Here is a 23,063-nt window from a genome sequence, read left to right on the forward strand (position 1 = left end):
TTAATTGAACACCTTTCATCAAACTCCCAACTAGATTGGATAGATTTCTCTGATTCAATTCTAACATTCTTTCTCTAATTGCACTCCCAGTCAAATTAAAATGTCTTTTCTCTAATCTAACTCCCAAACACTTTTAGGCTCTATTACTCGCCCTTTCCCTTCTCTCTTCACTCAAGTATACATTGCACGTGTCAGGTTGCTATTATATTTAAAACAATAATTGAACAACATGAATTATTTACCTACCCATTCTCATTTATTTCTTTGTTGCTTAAAAACCTGCAGTTAAATTTAAATGGCTTTAACTATCTTGACAATAATAATGAGTTAGATCATTGCACCAACAACTAATATCGTCATTATATATTATATATGTGACAACCCATGCGAGCATATATTTAGTCTTATTTTGGATATTTATTGAAAAAATTTTCGATACTTATTTAGGATTAAAGAACTCAAGTAATACCTTCCGATTAGCCTTTTTAGACGAGATCTTAAATTCTTACACACGATATCAAAACCGTCCTAGCTCATAGTCTATGTGAACTAGGAGATACTACAACATGGGTTCATTGAGATTGATCATGGATCAATCGTGATATGGATTTGAATCCTTAGTCTGAGACTTAAACGAGCATATATTTAGTTTTACATTGAATATTCGTTAGCAAAATCTTGGATATTTATATAGGATCAAGGATCCTAAATAATATCTTCCGACTAGTCTTTTTGAGTGAAATCATCCAAATAATACTTTCCAACTAATCTTTTTGAATAAATCTGTTACAATATATCTTCATTTGCCTCCAACAATTTTAACTAAGCTTTCTCACTTTCACCTTGATTTTAACCAAGCTTCCTCTAGCTGTGCTTATTGAAAGCCCCTTGCACCACTAATGACATCTAGTAAATGAAAAATTAATTTACCAAATCTTTGCTGTTCGTTTGGTAGCATAAAAGCTGCAATTCATCGTCTACCTTCCCAACATGGTTGTTTGTCCTGCTACAATGAGGCAGGAGAGCAAAACATAATGCTAGCATTCTCTCGTGAATATGTTCTTTCCCGAGTCGCTGCCATCTTTATATCTTTCATAAGCAAAATATTGTTAATGCTTAAAGAATACGATAACAAAAAAAAAAAAAAAAAATTCATCTGATCTACAAAATTTTTTTTTTACTAAAATATTTTTTAAAAAAATTTATTTCTAAAAATATGATACTTCAAAAAATAATTCTAACATATTTAAACATGAGAGAGTAGTATATTCCAAAATATCTTATATTTAATCAAGTATTGACTTTTTTTGAAAAAATAATATAAAATACTTATTATGCTATTAATTTTAAAAAAAATCCTTATTCCATCCCATTCGTACCTTTAAAGATACTTTTGAAAAAAAAAATATCAATTTCTTTCCCCTAAAAAGACCAAAATCTACATCCCACATAGATCTTTTTTTTTTTTTTTGTAAAACATGAGAAGTTTATTCTTATAGAAATGCCACTTTACAATCCATCTTCTTTAAAAATTTCAATCATGCAAGAGGGATTCTTTCATTTTCTCATTCATCACTCTATTTCCCATTCTCTTCCCACAAACCAAACGTGTCCAAATAGATAGATGCTCATAGCAAGTCTAATCGACAATAAAAGAAGTTCAAGAAATATTTCTGTTCAACATTATAACGCAAACTCTAGATTAACGCCTTTACACCTCTTATTTGATACACCCCTCTTGATACCCTTCACTTTTTATATCGAGTCCCAGCGAAAGTAATGTAAAAGATACATCAACTAAGAACAAACTCTTCTTGAAATAAGACTAATGATACATGTCTGTTAAATTTGCATGTCTTGAATGCTACTTCATTGCTAACGACATAAGAAATCAGCTAACGAGTTGGACAGGTCCAGCCATGTGGCATGGAATGCAAAATCTTCCAGTGCGTTCAGCTTAGTGAGGATCAAAAACATCACAATACCTTATCCACCAAGGCTAAGCACTGAGAAGAATCAACAACAAACAAAAGACAGGTAACAGACTAGAGCTTTTAGTCAAACAGTTGGACAACAGAAGATTACCATAGAACCAAGGTTACATGAATACCAGGCTAGTCGTCTGGCAAGAACTCAACAGTCCTCTGCACACTGAGAGCTCCCCACGAGTAACTCAAACCTCACCAGTGCACTGTTTCAGGCAACTGTACAGCCCATCTCTATACACCCCACCCTGAGTCCATTTTTATTGAGCTAAAACCTGGAAACATTCATGACCATGAACGTTGAAAATGGGGTTGTTTGTAGTTTTCCAAATACAGGACATCAAAGAAGATGTGTGATAGAGGAGTGAGACTCTACCTCAAAGTAGGGAGTCAAGGTATGAGTAAACTCGGCGGCGATTGTACTGAAGGAGGCTGCCATAGGTGCGATCCCACACACCAACAAAGAGCGCCTCCGTGTCGGGGCTAAATGACATGCCTGATATCTCACCAAAGAAATCCAATTCCTGTTGCTTGTTGTACCCACTCCCCACATCAAAAATGTGAACAAAGTCCGCAGGCTCAGCCATTGCCATGAATCTACCATCTGAGGTGAAGCGGATTGATCTTATGGCTCCAAGATTTCCTCTCAGGACAGTAACTGATTTGGAGAGGTTTCGGACATCCCAAATCCGGCAAGTCTTATCCTGGTTGCCAGTGGCGAATGTTCGACCATCAGGGTTCCATGCTGAGGCAAACGAGTAGTCCAAGTGTCCATGCAAAACCTGGATAGTCTGTAAGAACCTAAGCGTCAGCATACCCAGTTTTTGAAGTTCATTCCCCGGTAGTGACAATGATAAAGGCAAATAAGCTGATTACCTTTCCAGTATGAGCATCCACCACCAATCCTTGAGGGTCGTCTCCCACAATGACAAGAAGCTTTCTATCAGGACTGAGTGCTGTATGCTGGCAAAAGAATTGGAAGAAGGACAACATTATATGTTCCACAGCCATTTAGTAGAAAAGGGAAACATACTGTTTCCGGGACTCAGATATTTGACAGCAATCCAGCACCACGATCCAATGAGGTGGCAAGAATCAAAATTGCCATTATCTTCTTCATTTATGTCGTTCATTACTTACCATACTTTTTTCTCACTGTTTTTATTAATTTGTTCCAAAACGGTTGAGAGTTGATCCTCTTCTAACTTTTGAAAGAACAAAGCCAAGCATTCAATAAAAACTAACAATGACATTCCTTTTCCCAGACTGCCACTTGTAACCAAGTACGCACATCAGGAGAGACAAGAACATTTAGGGCTTACATTCACTGGCCAATCGAAATGGAAATGCTTGGAAAGCTGAAACTTCTCCATGTCAAAATCTCTGACTCCACAGTCATTGTTTGAAGCCATAAAGTGGACAGCACCACTGCAAGTTTTAAGCTGGATGAGCTACTGAAATGTTCAAAAGGGGAATAGCAAACCGCGTGCAAAGAATGATAAGAGACCTGGAACTGTCATATATCTCCACGGCATTCGTGATTGCATTGTCATCATAAGTTGTCCGTGAGCAAAAGCTCACTCCAGGTCGATCCAAATACTATCACTTCCCATGTCAGTAGCATCACATGAATAAACGAAAGTACATTCCAAAAAAAATAAAAAATCATCATGAAATGCATTGATGTTTCAAGAAGCAATAGCATACAGTCTATCCTTATGTTTTATCAGTGTCTGTCATGGTTTTACATGCCGGCATGTATCATGTCAGGCCAGTACTAGCACCTAGCACTCAGTCGATAAGGCATCTATCAAGTCCCCTTCTTACTTTTCAAAGTCATTTTTATTTGTTTCAGCATGGAACATGCCATGCTGCCAAGTGAATGTGTAAATTCTCCAACAGACATGACGCTGCAAAACTGCAGTGGCATCAAAAAGATGTCTAAAGCTGGCTTATCTGCATAGGATATAATTTACATATTTACATGACACGAGTTTATGACCTTCCAGTGGTGACAAGAGAAGTCAAAAACTTCACAATCAAGTCAGTAAAATGGGTTTTAGTAAAGAGGCATATCAGCAGAAACCCAAATTTTGGACTGGATCCCCATGTAGTCACATGATCAAGTATTTGTGTCTGATGGTAGCAAGACGATAACCAAAACCTCCAATATGAGACAATCTAAGAACTGATTAGTGTTGGAGTCCACTGCTCAGATGGTTGTAAATATATGCAACTTTATGATAATTGGTTTAGACAGTTTTACCATCAAAACTTGAGAAAATATCTCAGCCACGAAAATACTTAGTATGTATCATATTATATGGCGCCAATTAGAACTCATTGACTGTTATATCAAACAGCCTTGGAGGGTTTGACCTCTTGGAAGGCAGATAATGTGCTTCATTCACATGAATATAACTTAAAAATGATTGACAAGTTTGCACGACATGCAGCAAAACAACATTAAAGTTCAAGTAATGATGAAATATGTTGTTTCAACTATAGAAACAATAACTACACAAATGGTCGGTGACAATATTACATGCTAAGAAAGGAGCACAGGTTGGTAGATTCACATGCAATATTGGTAAGTGTTTGCATCTTCCTAAGTTCTTATCTAATCTTGTAACATAATCAAAGTCAAGTGACGAAAATTACCTTACAAATAAGTTCCCCCTGAAATCCACCAGCTACAAGTAACCCATCCTTTACTGCTAATGTACTAACTTGAGTCTGAGAAAATCCTTCCAATAAATTCCCTGGGTGTTTCTGTACCAAAATCGAACAGCATAAACAGTAAGAATACAACAATCCTCTGCACAAGATGATCTAAGGAAAACTCTAGCCATAACTGAAATATATGGAAATGTTTGGAAGAAGATATGAAGCAAAATTATAGAGAAGAAAATATGCACCTCACATGGTGCCACATGCCCTGAAACATTTAGAACCTCAGACTTCTCACAACTTAATGATGACCAATGAATGACTGAAAAGTGTGACATAAGGTAGACATTATGTTTTGATGTAGCCCAGACCAAGTTCCTAAGCTGCAAGGAGGAAAAAGGAAAAATAAATAAATAAATAAAGCAAGTTAGTTATTCATCTTCCAGAGTACAAAAAATTGAACAGCATATCCAACCCATTATTTCACAAAAAATAAGTAGTACGCGAACCTTCTGACTGCCACTACACCAAAATGCAAAGGGAACATGATTTTCAGATGATGGTGGTTACAGTATATTCATTGAATTGAGGTAACTACAACACAGACTGGAAGACAATGATAAATTGGCAAAATAAAATTTAAAAAAAAAAAGGAATCTAACAGAATTTCTATGGGCATTGACTCGGAAATAAAATTAAAAGTATTAATATAATTTCAACAACACTTGTCGCATCTATCTGGTCATAACTATGAGATCACGCTTGTACTTTGGGGAGAAACTGGGGAAAGTGAAGAACTGAAAATGGCACCAATTACAGGCATCCTCATCTAGAACATACAAACCTAACACTTCATCCTGGTGCCCACTTCTAGAATTGAAGAGATCAAATTCAAGGAAAAAAGGAAAAAAAGATCCTAAGAAAATGAAAACAAAACCGAAGGGAGGTCACTAACATAAGATTCAGCAAAAGTACTTTTTTTACCTAATTTAGCCTATATCAAAGAGTGTGAGTTTGTTGAATTGCTCCATATTGCTATGCCACATGATGTGGGTAATCAAGCACCAAAAGTAAATCCAAGCTAAGAATACCTGAGAAGGTGTATCTCTGCCTAAGATGATAAGAACTATAGACCCTTGATCATGTTTCACAAGTCCCAACAGAATCTGGGGAATGTTTTAACACCAGCAATCAAGAAATGTCCTAACTTATCCCACATAGTGGGTACTAACTACAACACAAGCAGATAGGCTATTTGTAATCAACTGCTTACACATGTCAACTCTATAATCCATCTGGGAAGACTAGCAGACAAGTGACATATGCAAACAAAATTGATGCATGGGGTAACATATAACCTTAAGACATACGTGTCTACTACAGTAAACTACTGAAACTTGGCTCTTGGCAAATGTCACTAGCAAATCAGGCACATAAATAGCTATAATCACCACTAGCACATTGCAGTATGCGAGCCCCCTTGGACATTACTTGAACAGGTTTTATGTGCAAGGACATAAAGAAGAAAATTAATCATGGGATTCAGCACTAGAATATCATCTGTACCATTTAACATTATGACATATCAACATATTCACTTTCTACAACACATGTAAACACTAACATATATAATTAAAACTGCCAGCATCAGTAATCCACTATTATCCAACATGTAATTTGACCAAACCCTAATAGTATCTTTCATGGTTTACTAAGCTGTCAATTTAGGGCATGCCGAACCATACCGACGGCTGATCGAAATGTTGCAACATTTGAAACGAGAAACCAGCAAGAAGGTGGAAAGGGAGGAGGAAAGAGAGGAAGAGAGAGGGGAGAGAGGCCTTCCAGAGGGCCACCGACCTCGCCAAGCTTGGCGAGGGCGAGGGCAAAAGAAAGGAAAGAGAGGGAGAGGGAGAAGAGGCCTCAAAGGATGCTGAAGACCTCCGAAGGTTTAGCGAGATTGCCACACCACCACCGAGGCCAGAGGAGGCACTCCACAGGGACTAAAACTCTTGTTTTGATTGGAAGGAGGGTGGAGCCCCTCCTCCGGCCTTCATCAACCTCAGTGGTGGCATGGTAGCCTCGCCAATCCTCCAGAGGCCTCCAGCAGGCTCCGAGGGCCTCCTCTCCCTCTCTTTCTCTCCCTCCACCCTCATCCGGCTTCCATTGAGCTCGACAGTGACACAGCGAAGTCGGCTGCCCTCCGACGACCCTCTCTCTCTCCCCCCTCCTTCCCTGACCCTTCCCTCTCTCTTCCTCTCCCGGTCTCCCTCCACCCTTTCTCCGTGCCGGTTCAAGACCAGTACAGAACAGCATGGAGCATACCGAACTATACCGCTGGCTGACCGATCCGAGCTCCGGTACAGGCACAATGAACCTTGGTATCTTTTCTTCACACCTCTTTTCTCTTAAAAAAAGAACTAATCTCATGCGCCTTAAAACAAATCATGACATGATAGCCACAGAAATATTCATTCAAGTAATTAAAAAACAGCCACTATATATGTCATGAAAACTAAGCAAGATGAGAGTACTTTCTTCGAAATCCAATGATAAATTTCATGAATTTTATTTCTAACAATAGGATTTTTAATGCAAATCCAACATGCAATTTAGAAACAGTAAGCTATCATTATATCAATGAGAGCATTTGCATATATCTTAGGAGAAAGCAAATTGTTGTTGCAAGATAACCAAAATGGTTAGGCAACATTGAATGGGCATAACAAATTTAGAAACCACCGATATAAAACTATAATTATCATTGCTTACCTGAAAATGAAGAATAGTTGATTTCACAGATCTCGTATTGCGCCAAAACTCATAATACAATCCTCCTTTCTTGGTTGGTTTACAATCCTAGATATGAAAGAAGTCAACAAAGAAAAAGTAAGAACAAAATAATACAAAACAAATATAGAGGCATGCATTATGATACCTTTTCTGATGCTTCCCCAGAATTGGGAATGTTCTCATAATTCTTATATTGTTCCAACCTAGTTTGTCTGTACCTTTCCCTTGTTATGCTTAGCCTATTCCAAGGTATTCCTTGGATATCCTCTCCTTTCCTTGCTTGTGCAGATGAAGTATCTGTCACCTTACCATTCTGTACCAAAATAGAAACCTTGCTTTGCTGAATCACATGCATATTACCTTACCTTATTGGACATAAGAATGATGTAAAAATATAAGTGCTCTTTATTAAGAAACATATATATATATATATATATATATATATATATATATATATATATATATATATATATATATCATAAATGGATCTAGACCACTATACATCCCCCTTTTTTAATTTGGTTCAGAGGTAACTGTAGCACCTAGCAATATAGGACCATATTTTAAGAAGATGAGCATACCGACTGGTCATATTCTTCATTATCAGAATCTGAATATCCCATTCCTCTTCTATGATATTCTTCATCCATGTCATCATCCATATCAGCCATTTCGTACTCATCAGCCATTCCGTCAATGTCGTCCTCTCCGTAGTGAGACATGTCCTTCTTAGTATAATGTATGTCTCTGCAACACCCAAGTCTAGGTAACAAACCACAAACATTCAAGAGAGCTAGAAAGAAGGGGAGGAGGTTTGTGCGTTTGTGAGCACACACATGGTATCAAGGTCCACTCAAAATGGGGAAAGAGTTACTGCATCATTTTTCAAGATTACAATATGTGCTCACCAACACAAAAGTATGTTGACAAGAACGAGCTCCTAGAGTAACAAAATAATTTACCATGGTTGCAAAGGATTTAAAAATTAGCTACATAAGAATGACAATTTCAACTTATGACAAAGGCAACACAAAGTAAACAGGATTAAGAATGACGAAAAAGTTCCTCTGGCAAAAAAGATATTTATTCAAGAAAGAAAAAGACCAAAAAAAAAAAAAGAGGAACAATTTTAGCACTAGCATGGATAGTGATAACTCCCTTTGATCTTTAGCAAAGGCATATTTTTGCATATATTTAGGAGGCTTCTATAACTGATCGAGCTCCTGCAAATCCTAAAACAATGCGTACATATACTTACTATTGACCTTATCTTTTGCAACTTCATGAATTCAAGTTTTTAGGAACTCCTCTAGCAATATTCTGAGTCCTAGTTTCACTAGTTAGAGTCATCCTATTGCAACCATAAATAAGGTTGAGAGTCCTAGAATTAGGTAGGTTGTGTTATTAAGTGTTTTATGTATATGAATTTTTAGGGTGTGTTGATATGTTGATAGGTCTTTGTTATTCTTGAACAGAATTTATATCAGTGTCATGCTGTCTAATTCTTTTCTTTCTATAGTTTACACCTTATAAGCATCCACAATGCAACAATTTCTCCAGCAACATAGAAACTGATCAACAGGTCACTAATGAGTGATTACCAGACAAAGGCTTTGATTGAACTTTTGTTCTAACATTTTGTAATAAGATCCCGAAAGATCAAAACAAACAAGGCTGCCCACATTAATGACCAGTCGGACAATGTAGAATTTATATAACTATAGAAAACTAAAGGTAGTACAAGATGTCAGATTGGCAGCCAATAGAGACATGGAATCATACCATAATCATTAAGGTAAGTTTAAGATGCATATAGAAGGAAATGTTTAATCTAGTGAAGCCAATTGGATGCCACTTAAGGTTTATTCAATCCATGTTTGTATAACATAACGATATATTATAAGATGGCCTCCAAAGGTTGTATGCATTCAGCTTGCATTAAAGTCAGAGAAAAGGAGACCAATTAGAATGCTGGAAGCTATGCAAATTACCAAGTTGATGGGGAACATGTTGTAACTGAGAAATGATGGATAGAGGTTAAACATCTGCATCCACAATAGACAGTCTACCCACCTCTCTACTCAACACAAAGACCACCAAAGTCAAAGCCTTCAATGATGTCATACATCCACTAATGCAATAAGAGTGAAAAAGAATGTTTAATGGGTCCTCCACCTTATGAACTGCCGTACTTTTCCAAACTATTCAGTACAGGGTGTGCCATACCGTACCGGGTTGAAACCGATATGAACATCATATTCCAGCAATTTACATACAAACCTGTACTGAGGTATACTAACCCGTACCAAGATGTATCAAGATAAAAAGAGAAAAATAGCTCGAGAGCTATTTCGAAAGGTTTAGGGTGCATACCATATCATGCTGATCTGTACCATAAGTATCTGGTAACATACATGTATGGTACATAGTTACAGAGATTGCAGACCTGACCCCATCTAGATGCATGAGCAGCTGGTTTGAGAGAAAATGAAAAAGGACAATAGATCAACTTCCATCTATGACACCCTAATCCGATCAAGGATTTTCCCACTGCATTCTCTATGTTTAAGAATCACTATCCAACCTCCACATAATGGCACAACTTGGACCGCTGGATTAACAAGGGTCATGAGGCCAATCCACATTTCATATTGCTATATGAGGAATGGTAGGGCGAAAAATAGCAATTGTCTAAAAGTAGCCATGTAAAGGGGAGTTCCCTTCAAATGCTCACTTTATTAAGGCATGAAATAAATAAAGGGGTCAACATGCAACAGCCCAAAAGATTACAGGAGTCAATATGCAAATACATTCGTGGTAATTTCTACATGCTCCAATGAATGCTTCCAGGTGTACACGAAATAGCATAAAATACGAACACTACTTGACCTTGTTTGAAACATGTCATTTATGAGTATCAACATATTCTTTGTAGGTAACCAAGTCATCTATCCACATCGTATATATTCTCTGTAAGATAACATATAATTGTTTCAGACTCCCTCATCTCTTACCTAAGATGACAATGAAAAATCCCATAAGGAGCAAACTTCATGTTCACGGAAAAAGGGTAAAGCTTAAAAGTGTTTTTTTAAAAAAGAACAAGCTCTAGGTTCTTGCCAATGTTAGAAAGTTTATTAATAAATTTGAAATGTTTGTTTTGTTTCAAAAAGATAAAGTTAATTAGTTTTGTTTCAACGAGATAGTTAAAGCATGCATGCACATACTGAATAAATAAAGGTGAGTGTGATATTAATTTGAAGTTTTACTAGAGCCGCATCCTTCAATTATACTTGCCTTCGAGAACAATATCTAAACCATATAGTCAATCTGAATCTCAAACTGAGACATTTCAAAAGTCATGCCCATGCACATGCAATAACACGCAAGAAAAGAGGGAGGTAGATCATTTACAATGACAAGCTTCAAGTTAGCTAAATGTTTACAAGAAAATTATATTTCCATGAGCCCAATCTAAACAGCCACTGGGAACCATTTGGCATAACCACCGATAGGCATACAAGAAAATTATGCCTCCCGTGCTAAAAACAAGACCTGTAATTGCTTCTTCTAAAAATCAACATATGAACCCTAAAATTAACAGGACACATGAAACACTTAAAAAAGGGAAAAAGAGAAAATCATATTGCTTTCATCCATCAAAAAAATTCAAGATTTTGTTCAAAGAACAAAAAGAAATTTAATCCTTATACCATCCCAGACAAACAGAACACCACCATCCAACTCCAGAACCAAAACTCCAGGTAGAAAATCATGATAACTTTCTGGTAACGAAGCAAGAACGAAAACTATAGATCCAAAAGAGAGAGCACATTTTTGTCAACCCAATTCGAACTTTACAATTTGAGCACAGAGATTGCACGAAATTATTCTCTTCTCTTCCCGACATTTTTCACTAAGGATCGCCAACAAACCAATTCAAGTCATAATTCTTGAATCCAGACAAACAGACCAGAGAGAAACAAAATCCAAATTCTTCAGTAAAGATTTCCAGGTTCCCATTTGAAACCCAAAATTGGAGTGCAGTCGAAGAACCTAAACATAAATTTCAAGAGTTAAAAATGTTCCACACCTCTTCGAGGGATCGAAAGCCCTCAGATCACGATCGAGGTGAGAATCCGCATCGGATGGGGCGAGAAATCCAAAAGATTCCACGCGTTCCGACAGTGGAATCGAACGAATTCTAGTTGGTGCCCGTAGATTTGGGGCTTCTTTTAGGTTTCTTTTTTCCTATTTTCTTTCCATAATTTCCCCGACAGCGAAGGGAGGATAAAAGAGGAGGCCCATCCACAGTGGATTAAAATGAAAAAAAACGTCCAGTGGCTTACCGTTTTATCCCAGTATGCTCACGAAACTACGAAAATGCCACCGTTCGGTACCGATCGCCCCGTCGCGTCTAGCTTTCCTTCGGACCAAATTACCCTCTATGGTTTTGGAAATTAATCACTTGATTGAGAAGCATTAAAAAGCAAATTTATGGATCACTTATTTGAGATCGTTTTAACCAAATTCAAGTGCCATTCTGAATTCCTAGTTAAGGGTTCTGGGTTGTGTGTTGTTGTTTGTTAGATGATTAAGTTCAATTTGAGATGATTACCAACTTCACGTAATATTTTTAAAAATATTTTTAATTATTTTTTTTTTTATCTTTCTTAATAGTGGATGGACTTCAGAAAGACCGTATCTGGTTGTGAAATAAATTTTAAAAAAATAATAGAAAGTTATTCATACCATGAAAAGGATAGATTTATTTCGTGGGATAAAATTTTATTGGAGTTTGATCGGACGAATAACTGATAAGGGATAAAGGCAGAATTTTATGGTGATTTGAATTTTATTATTAAAGAAATTATCTTTTCACATTTTCTTGTACACGAAGAGACTAAAGAGTGGATACTGGATAGGGACAATAAAGGCAATTGGGTAGAATAAGTTTTCGCCCAATCCGTCGCTTTATCAGAGCATAAATTCAGAATGGGCTCATGGCACGGGAGAAAGATTTCCTTTAGGACACCATGGGGATGTGATAATTGGGGATAAATAAAATGAAATCATCTACTTTTTCGGCAACCAAATGTTACCAAGATTTTATTTTATTTTATTTATTTTTAATGTTGAGAATTCTCCGTGTCACAACTTCTCGAGTCCGGGAGCGGAGAATTTGCCGACCACTAATTATCATTCGATAAGATGCCTGAGGAATTGACCGGATGTCATGATCCACCGGTCGCATCTCTGTAAACAGGGTGTTTTCACGGGAGGAGCAAAGAGGAAAACGGATGGCAAATGTGCGTATCATTCGATTCAAGAGGGGTGGGGAATTCATCTCTGCAACCTGCAATCGCCGTTGCAACAATAGCATGGGCGCGGGGATTGGGGGCCGCGAGGTTGGGGAGAGGGAAGGCGATAGCAATCTTTTTTCTGCTGACATAACATGCACTTAAAAACGTCACATGTTGATAGTCTCTGCTGTCTGAATTTCTTGCTGCTCGGCTGTTCTTTTATCATAGTGATTATGCATACATTTATTCATCAGCGGCATGCTTTCATATCAATTGTATGAGCGAATAGGATGACATGGCAGTTCTACAAGTTGGATGAGTAAATATGGCCTTTATGAATTATGGAGCCGGATTTTAAATCTCCTACGGTGGTGGTGTTTTGATTTTTTTTATGGAACAGGATGCTCTATGTCCCATCTTATCTCGATAGCCATCTTGAAATATATTTAAAATAATTTTAAAATTATAAAAAAATTAAAAAAATAAAAAAAAAGAAGTATACGTGAATTGAAGGATGATTTAATAGCCCTCTATCAGCGTCTATAGTTCTACACTGCACGATCATCAGTTGTTCACTTTGAGGCCTGTGCAGATAGATATATGATGAAGTTTCGGATGACTTGAGATCAATGTGCTTGGTGATTGAGGGATGAACTCATGCAAAGAAAGGAAACTCTCGTGCAAATCCACATGAAGAGCATCCGCTCTACCTGTGCATCAAGAAGGCAAAAAAGCCAAAAGAGAAAGGGTGGGGCTGGGGGGCACTCCCCGGACTCCTAAGCACCCCATGACTCCCTCCTTTCTCCCAAATGATCTTGTGCTCTTCTCATCATGGGAAAAATACAAAAGAAAGGTTTCCAAGCAATCCCGGCAGGTAAAAATGCAAAAGAAGAGGTTTCGAACCGGTTCGAGGCTCTGAGCCCATGCTCCACTTATCATGACAAAAATACGAGAGGAGGAGCCCACAAACCAAGCTTCTTTTGTCCTCCATCCCAGTGACGTCGCTGATGCCAAAATGTAGGGCAAGTTCTTCCTTCTTCCTCTGGACGATGGACCGAAGATCGAAGCATCATAAGAAAATAAAACAAAGGCACGTCCCATCTAAGATGGCTGTATCAGGACATGACCCAATTGGAGTGGAGGATGGAAGTGAGTTTTAGGACTTTGCACCAATCTCACGTGCCGTGATGTCGAACTATCGAAATGGCTTGTTACGATGGTTACCATGAGCATCTTGGATCAATGCTATATCATAAGATATTTTAAATTTTTGAATAATCAACACGATCGCTGACCGTCATATGAGCTGAGACGTTCTCGAAGTCTAACCTGTATATGAGCTGCTCAGCCGACTTATCTCTTCAACATACGCGACAACTGTCTATCCCGAATAGATAAAATCTGACGTAACCGACTCTCCTGATCTCCCAAAAGTGATTAAAGACTGAATTATCTCGCCCAGTTTGGCATGTCCAATGATCAGGCAATCTCGAGATCGTATAATCTCACAGCTAACAACTGAGCTGTCTGACATCCTTCTATATAAATAATCAGAGCCTCGAAGACTCAGGTAAGTCCAATCAAATTTCTCTCCGAAAATCCGTTGCTGCTCTTTTATTCTCTATTTTTCTAATTTGAGCGTCGGAGGGTCCTCATCGGAGTCACAACCTCCGACTTGGGACTTATCTTGCAGGTCACTCCAGCATCAGCATCGCCGCACGAGATGTCCAGGTGTCTATCTTCCGACCCCGATCGATTTAAGCAGCAACAAATAGAGGAAGGGTTTGAATTCGCATTCATGGCTCCAAGATGGACATCTTCCTGACTTTTCAATGCCGCCGCTTCCCGACAGACGGCCAGCCAAGCTGATAATCAAGTTCAACTGCTGGCGTCAGAAATTCCTCCGTCGGTTCAACCAATCGTCCATCCATCGGTTCAACAGGCCTAGCCGGCGCTAGTCACAGCTGATCAATTCGATCAGCTCTTCCAGCAAGTTCAACATCTGACGACCGCAATCCAAGTGGTCCAGACTTTTCTCACATCTTTTTAGGTGGTGCCACAAGCTCCTCAGGTTGTCCCTGCACACCCTACAGTGGTGCATCATACAATTCTCTCGGTGGTGCCATCTATGCCTTTCACAGTCGTGCCCCCATAGAATCCTGCTTTGACTGTGGCTCTGCAGCCACCACCCCAACCAAAGCCGCAGGTGCCTCCTCGAAGTTCAGAGAGGAGGTTGACTCATTAAAGTTGTCTTAGGGCCCAGCAGCCGGTCAGACGGTGATTTTCAAGCCCACGGTCGGGCCATGACTTAACCTTCGAACGTCGATCTTCTCTACGCTCCGAGGCTGGTATTGTTCGTAAAGTTGATTTTGAAAGACGGTTCCAAGAGTTCGACTAGCAGTTGGATCAGAAACTAGAAAAAACCCTCAACAATAATGGCTCCTCGGTGCTACCCTACGAAGGATAAAACAGCCAGCCACCCTTCACCTCGAGGATTGTGCAAGAACCACTCCCCCTCTACTTCAAATTGCCTTAGTTGGAGGTCTACGATGAGACCACCGACCCCATCGATCATGTAGAGATCCTCAAGGCAATCATACTCCTTTAGGGAGCATTAGATGCAATCCTCTATCGAGTGTTCCCTCCAAGCATTAAAGGGGCCGCTCGACAGTGGTACTCGAATTTGAGGCCGGCATCTATCCATTTCTTTGAGGATTTGTACCGGTCTTTCGTCAGTCATTTCATTAGCAGCCGATGACAGTAGAAGCGGTCTGACTATTTTCATACCATCAAGCAAAAGGAGAGCGAGTCAATCCGCTCTTTTATGAATAGATTCAACATGATGACCCTGGAGGTCCAAAATCTAGACCAGTCGACCGCAATAGCCGCAATAATGAGTGGTCTGTTGAAGAACGACTTGAAAAAGTCATTAATTAAAACTTATCCTCGGGATCTTTCGGATATGCTTGCCTGTGCAGGAAAGTATACCCACATAGAAGAGGCCTTTGCCGATGAGACTCCTGCCGGTTCAGCTGCGGTGGGATCCAGTAATAAGCGCCATCCAAGAAGAGAGGAGAAAAGACGCCAGCGCTCCCGGTCTTCACCTCTGAGGTGGAATAATGGGGGTCGAAATCGTCGATCCCGCAGTCCTTCGAGAAGGGTTTGGCAACCATCACCTCTTAGGCAGTATAATAATTACACATTCCTAACTGTCCCTTAGAGAGAGCTGTTGTTATAAGTGGGGCCTAAGTTACCTGAGCCTTGATTGATAAGAATAAGGTTGGAATGCCGCCAAGATCTGAATAAATACTGCTTTTACCATCGTGACCATGGTCACGATACTGAAGACTGCCACCAGCTTAACGATGAGATCGAGAGACTTGTCAGACAGGGACGGCTGAATCATTTTGTCCAGAGAGCAGCTCCTCAACATCAAGCTCCAATAGTTCAGCGGCCACCCTCTTTGCCTCAGCAGCCTCTCCCTCTGCCTCAACCACAGCAAGCGCCAGCGCGGCAGAAGTTGCAGTAAGTTGGAGGGCGAGTGGCAAAAGAAGAGCGACCCATCTCAGGAGAAATCCATATAATTACTGGGAGGTCATTTGGGTCAGAAAAGTTTCTCAGCTTACAACACCATCCTCAGCCGTCCTAACCTGTGGACTTTGAAAGTTATCATCTCAAGCTGTCATCTGATGGTAAAGTTTCTGACCAAGCACGGAGTGAGGCAGATCCGAGGCAACCAAGCCATGGCTCGTGAATGCTTTGCCGCTAGACTGAAAGCAGAGAATCAATCGACCCTGACAAAGATCCAGCCCAAGCTCCTGATAGGCTTGGATGCTAAGGAGGATCTGATTGACGGACGCCCCCAACCAATCGAGGACCTTTTAAATGTCCCACTGAAAAAGGAGAACTCGAGTCGGATGGTGAAAATCAGCTCGCGACTAGATGAGGTAACCAAATATCGACTAATTAATCTTTTGCAAAAAAAATGTATCTTTTCACCTGATCTGCTGCAGACATGTCCGACATTGATTCTGAGGTGATATCCTATCACCTAAGGGTGGACCCAATCTATCGATCGATAAAGCAAAAGAAGCAGAGTTTTGCCCTGAAGCTCTAAAAGAGTTCCAAGCTGGTAACATGGTGCTGCAGCGAGCCAAAGTCTCATAGCCTATCAAACAGAGGAAGCTATCGCCCAACTAGGAAGGTCCTTATCGAGTGGATGTAGTATGCCCAAATTTATATGCTAAAGCAGCTCGACGGGATTCTAATTTCTAAGCCATGAAACTTGACGAATCTCTGCATATATTACCAATGATGTAATAATATTTTTCATGAAAATAAAATTTGCAAGGCCATCAATTTGCGATGGGCACCCGAGTCCTCCAAGAATTGCCTCCTTTTTCTACTTAAGACCCTAAACTATCACTACGGTCAACTAACGTGAGGGCTAACTTATCAAATCCTTGAGAAAATCTCGACGACTCCGAGACGGAGCTAACTTACCAAACCCCTGTAGAGCTGAAATCGCACGAGAAGCGGAGGGAGACCCTTGAGGGAACCTCTGAAGGGCTAACTTACCAGATCCTCGATAAGACCTTGACGACTCCAAGACAGGGCTAACTTACCAGACCTCTGCAGAGTCCGAGTCACATAAAAAATGAAGGGAGACCCTTGAGGGAACCTCCAGAGGACTAACTTACCAGACCTTCGAGAAGACCTCGATGACTGCGAGGTGGGGCTAACTTACCAAATCCCTATAGAGCCCAAGTCATGCGATAAGTGGATGGAGACCCTTGAGAGAATCTCTAGAGGGCTAACTTACCAGACTCTCGAGAAGACCTCGATGACTCCAAGATGGAGCTAACTTACCAGACCCCCGTAGAGCCTGAGTCACATGAGAAGCAAAGAGAGATCCTTGAAGGAACCTTCAGAGGGCTAACTCACTAGATCCTTGAGTCGACGACTCTGAGGTGGAGCAACTTACCAGACTCCTGCAAAGCTCGAGTCGCACGAGAAGTGGAGGGAGATCCTTGAGAAAACTTCTGGAGGGCTAACTTACCAAATCCTGAAGAAGACCTCGATGACTCTGAGGCGGGGCTAACTTACCAGACCCCTGTAGAGTCTGAGTCGCACAAGAAGCGGAGGAAAACCCTTGAGAAAATCTCTGAAGGGCTCACTTACCAAACTCTCGAGAAGATCTTGATGTCTCTGAGGTGGGGCTAACTTACCAGATCCCTGCAGAGCCCGAGTCACATGAGAAGCAGAGGGAGATCCTTGAGAGAACTTTCGGAGAGCTAATTTATCAGATCCTCGAGAAGACCTCGGTGACTCCGAGGTGGGGCTAACTTACCAGACCCCTGCAGAGCCCAAGTTGCATGAGAAGTGGAGGAAGACCCTTGAGGGAGCTTCCAAAGAGCTAACTAATCAGACCCTTGAAACACCATCGAGAGTGCAAGATGCCGTAGGTACAAGCTCGCCGCTGGCACACACTGCCTCTCGTGCGAAGATGAAAAGAGCTAGATATCATAGGCACAAGATTGCCGCAGGCACACAATGTCACTCGTGAAGGATAACTAATCAAACCCTTGGAACGCCGTCAAAGAGCCCTGGGTGCCATAGGTACAAGATCATCGTCGGTACATACTGCCTCTTCAAAAGAAGAATAAAAAGATGGACAACATATGGCCAGAGGTATTACCTTAACAGTACTCCTTTTGCCTGAGGCATTATCTCAAACTCAGGATTAGGGGGTAGTATTGAGATGATTATTATGATGCCTCAAATCCATAGACGGCCAAATTACATTCAAGTTGTTCTAAACTGCTCTAAATATGTTCACTTCAATTGAAGTTGTTCTAAATATATCTATATTAAAGCTGAGCTATTTAGAATTTTACTCGTGCTGAGCTAAGCACTGAGCATTTTCTCATGTTGATCTGAGCTATTCGGAACCTTACTTGTGTCGAGCCGAGCAGTAAGCATTTTCTTACATTGATCTGAGCATCTACTTATGCCATTCTCTACGAGCCAAGTAAAATTTACAAAATTCACAAATGCAAGTTTAAAGTTGGAAACAAAGCAATGACTTCCAAAACAAAATATTTTTTTTATTTATTAAAATCTTTACAAAGAAAAGCTGGTGCTCCAAGTACTTTAGAAAGAAAAAGCTGGTGTTTCGAATTCTTTAGAGGATGGTTGCTCCAAGCACCATCTTGCGATCAAGAGAAGAAAACAAAGAAGAAAAGAGAAAGAAGAGGAGGATAGCAGAAGTAGAAGTGGACGTAAATCACTCCTCAAGGGGAGTGCCGGGGCAGTTGACTGCGGGATAGTATTCCTCAGTGCTGTCGATGCTTTCGGTCTGTATGGCTGCATCGATCTTATCCACCTTATCTGAAAAGTGGGATGTTATTATAAATCTCGATCAGTTATCTGACAACACCACCTGTAAATCTTTATCCAAACAATCGATTTGAAGATACTTGATGAAGTCAAGAAGAAGGTGTACCTAGACAATAAAATTGCACTTCTCGAAGCCCACGAAGAACACCACCTTGCAAGCTTGGGCTATGATCTTAGCTCCTTCTTTCTCCAGCTGCTTTCTCCTACTTTCAGCACATTTGAGTAAAATCTCTTGATCTATAAATTGGGCCTAGAGAAGCTTATGATTTACCTTTCTCTCTTCCAACCTCTTCTTCAGATGCTTCACCTTCGATCCAATCTCCTGGATTCCTGAGAGTGGCTCTGGGGATGCCTAAACCCTCTTTGAAGCTAAGTGCTCCTCCCTGAGGAGCTCACTCCTCACGGCTTGTCCCTTCGGAGATTCAGGCCCTCTTGGATAGACCACCACTGGGGCTCCTTCGAGAGTGAGTTTCAAGACAAGGAGAACCTCTTCTCACTTCAAGTGTCCTCCTCAGGTGCTCCAAGTCATCACGGATCCAGCGACAGTCTCTTTCAGTCTCAGACCTCTATCTCTCAAGGGTTCTAATCTTTCCTTCGAGGTCTTCAACCTTTCTGTCGGCCCTAGATTTTTATTATTCAAGGGCCTTAATCTATCTTTCGACCTGCCACAGTTCTTCATCCCGACGGAGAATCGACTCCTGGGCCTCCTGAAGAGCATCCTCTGTAAAGCTGAGCTCCTTGACCAGCTTAGTATTATCCCTCTCTAGATGCTCTAATCGATATTTCAGCAAGTCGATCTCCTCCTTCTCCATCGTCAAAACATCAAGGTTGGAACTAGCGAGGCTCGCCAGACATTGGCCCATATGTGCAAAAGATCTTAAGACGTCGGCAGATCGCTTCTCCCCCTTTGTTCATTGAGAAACAATCTCTTGATTGACGGTAGGAGGTCCTCAAGTATTCTGCCATGGATTGGAGGCTCTCTATTGTAAATGGAGCATGAGGGGTCAAATCTGAGGTTCCCGCATAAGAAGTGGATGCAAGAAAGTGCCCAGCAGGAGTCACCATCTTTAAAGATCCCCCAATCTCCATCGTCATTGTCAGATCCTTCTTCGGGTTGTCGACCACCTTCTCCGTCTGCACTACCTCAGTCGGATCCTTTTTGAAGCATCCCTCGGTGCTCATTTTTGGTGCTATATCCATCGGCACCCCATTGATCGAAATTTTTTTGAGAGAATCCTACATCATGGCTTCCAATAGTGAGGTCATGGGCTCAATGGTAGGAGTGGCATGTTCTTCTTCTCCGACCATGGGTCCCGTTTCAGCAACCGAAATCATGACCTACCTCCTACGAGCCAAAATTTGCTCAAGTCTCTTCACGTGCTGTAAATCCATCTTGCTCCAAAGAATCATGATGAATAATCAGCACAAAAAAGATCTATGACAACTTGTGCCTTCAAAGCACAAATTTAAAGGAGAAAGAAAATGAAAAGCCACCGCAAAGTAATTAAAACCTCGAAGAGACCGTCCTTTGAGTGGGCCTATCAGTTGTGTCCGTTCGTATCAGTCGCATTAGGTTGACGTCATGCGCTTTAAATACAGAAGGCAGAAATGAAGGCAAAAGTACGTGACATTGGATCTGAGGTATTTTTGGAGTACCCTTTTCGTCTAATTCTCAGACTTAAGAATAGAGGATAGTGTTACGGTGGTTACTATGAGTACCTCGGATCAGCGTTATATCACAAGATATTTCAAATTTTTGGATCATCAATACGATCGCTAATCACCGTATGAGCTAAGGCATCCTTGAGGTCTAACCTATGTATGAGCTGCTCAGCCGACTTATTTTTTCAACATGTGCAACAGCTATCTATCCCGAATAGATAAGATCTGACATAACCGTCTCCTCTGATCTCGCGGGAGCGATTAAAGGCGGAATTATCTCATCCAGTTTGGTATGTCCAACGGTCCAACAATCTCAAGATCGTGTAATCTCACAGCTAAGAACCCAGCTGTCTGATATCCTTCTATATAAACAATCAAAGCCCCGAGGATCCAGATAAGTCCAATCAAATATCTCTCAGAGAATCCGTTGCTGCTCATTTATTTTTTATTTTTCTGACTTGAGCATCAGAGGATCCTCGTCGAAGCTACAACCTCTGATTTTGGATTTATCTTGCAAGTCGCTCCAGTGCCAGCATCACCGCATGAGGTGTCCGTCTTCCGATCCTGACTGATTTGAGTAGCAACTGCCCCAATCCCACCAGGATGTCAATCCATGCAGGCATAATGAGGGATAAGATATGGATATGAAAATTTGGATGCAAAATTCATGTTCATATTTATTTTAAATTGTTGCGGTCAGTCAAGTCAGGCTCATGAGATTGGATCTCGAGTCCAATCTAACGTGAGATATTGTCTGCTTTGGTCAGCATGGGATAGGCTGTGGTCCCAGACTCGCTTGGGGTAGGCCGTGGCCCCCGACCTGCATGAGACTGCACGGTTTTGCCCTTGAAAAAAATGCCTCACATGAGAAGGGGGCTTCAAGTCTTATAAGATAAGGTTGCCTGACTGAAAAACTGATGTAGGACTAAAGTCCGCACCCCCTGCAACAGTAGCCCCCTAGTCAAAAAATCCCAACCTACTTTAGATAAATCCGTCTTTCAGCTCGGACCTTTATCGAGGAGACACTGTATATTGGGAGATCTATATGGGCCACCGATGTTGCGGTTGGTCAAACCAAGCTCATAGGATCAGATCTCGAATCCAATCCGATGTAAGGTATTATCCACTATGGTCAGCATGGGGTAGGCCGTGGCCCCAAACCCACGTGGGGTAGGCTGTGGCCCCCAACCTGCATGAGACCACACGGCTTTGCTCTTGAAAAAGGCACCTCACATGAGAAGGTGGGCTCCAAGCCTTATAAGGCAAGATTGCCTGACTGAATATCCGATGGAAGAAGAAAGCTTTTTGAACAATTGCTGGCGGACTCGAGGACAAAAGAACCACCACCTCTGTTCTCGAGGATGTTTCTTCAAGACAAAAATAGCCCAGAATAAAGAAATTCGGGGTTCAACCTGGAGAAGGTGGCAAAGAACAACAAAACAGGCCAAAATCCAAAAAGAATTGGGGATGAGCTGAGTGGGGACAACCTCATACAGGTCGAAGATATTGGTAAAAAAAAGATGCATGGAAAATCGGAGTTCCGCTCAAAGGAACTCCTCATAGATGACAATGTAGCCATCTGGAGGACAGACAACCCGACCTTCTTCGTCGGACGCCATCAACCGATACCAACTAGGAATATGATAATGACTCCTAAGTCAGTCGACGGCTGACTCCATCAACTTGGACCTCTCGACAAGAGGTACAGAGAGGTTCTTAGCAGTCGACTGTTCATTCGACTCATCTGGATCTAACTGATCCTGTCGAGAAGATGCCTCATTGAGCTCATCTCGAGTAATCTCCTCAGTCACCCTCTGGATGGTTGGAGCCCGCGAACTCCGATCATCGATCAGATTCTCATCTTCGGATCCTCTGCCAATGGAAGCCATGAAGAGGACAAAGAAAACCCAAGAAAAGGGGAAGAAGGTGGAGGAAAGAACCTTAAAGGGAAAGAGATCAATGGAGACCGACTACAACACCGATGATAGAGAACTGATGACAGACAACCGATGCTGGGGGAGATGACTCGTCTACTACGGGCCTGAGCTCTCTACAATAGAGGATGGGGGGCAAAGAACCAAAGGTGGAGCAAAAATAATGGAACCAGAAATGGGAGGGGATCAACCCCTATTTATAGATTCCTCCAATGGCCTGGATCGACACCAAGTAACATGCATACTCAGAGATCTCAATATGTGGCAATGATCACAGCTGACTAAATTGGCGCTAATTTGACACACCACCGTTTGGA

General features: G+C 41.0%; 1 protein-coding gene across 3 annotated transcripts; it reads right to left on the reverse strand.

The window, feature by feature from the left end:
* Positions 1-1,789: 1,789 nt before the first annotated feature.
* On the reverse strand, positions 1,790-11,756 carry LOC105039522 (uncharacterized WD repeat-containing protein C2A9.03). Of its 3 annotated transcripts, XR_003799931.2 has the most exons (12): positions 11,542-11,756; positions 8,030-8,195; positions 7,594-7,761; positions 7,428-7,514; positions 4,904-5,038; positions 4,647-4,757; positions 3,493-3,584; positions 3,308-3,413; positions 2,862-2,948; positions 2,362-2,776; positions 2,111-2,260; positions 1,790-2,006 (listed from the first exon to the last, which is right to left on the reverse strand). XR_003799931.2 is itself a non-coding variant. In XM_010915701.2 (11 exons), the coding sequence occupies exons 2-10, from the start codon at positions 8,168-8,170 to the stop codon at positions 2,363-2,365; spliced, it is 1,341 nt and encodes a 446-aa protein (XP_010914003.1). In that variant the 5' UTR covers positions 8,171-8,195; positions 11,542-11,756; the 3' UTR covers positions 1,790-2,260; position 2,362. The 3 variants fall into 3 exon arrangements, 2 of the variants coding, with proteins under 2 accessions (XP_010914003.1, XP_010914004.1); XM_010915701.2 differs by having other exon boundaries at positions 1,790-2,260; XM_010915702.4 differs by having other exon boundaries at positions 1,790-2,260; positions 8,030-8,210; positions 11,542-11,747.
* Positions 11,757-23,063: the final 11,307 nt, after the last annotated feature.

Source organism: Elaeis guineensis, chromosome 1, assembly GCF_000442705.2.
Source record: "Elaeis guineensis isolate ETL-2024a chromosome 1, EG11, whole genome shotgun sequence".
NCBI lineage: Eukaryota > Viridiplantae > Streptophyta > Magnoliopsida > Arecales > Arecaceae > Elaeis > Elaeis guineensis.

What these genes read in the sequence shown, in the direction of transcription:
- LOC105039522 (XM_010915701.2), bottom strand. Translation starts at nt 8,170, where the DNA reads ATGTCTCACTACGGAGAGGACGACATTGACGGAATGGCTGATGAGTAC. An exon ending in CTGGGGAAGCATCAGAAAAG is followed by an intron (nt 7,515 to 7,593) that starts GTATCATAATGC and finishes TTTCATATCTAG; the next exon opens with GATTGTAAACCAACCAAGAA. An exon ending in ATTTCGATTGGCCAGTGAAT is followed by an intron (nt 2,949 to 3,307) that starts GTAAGCCCTAAA and finishes TTCTTTTGCCAG; the next exon opens with CATACAGCACTCAGTCCTGA.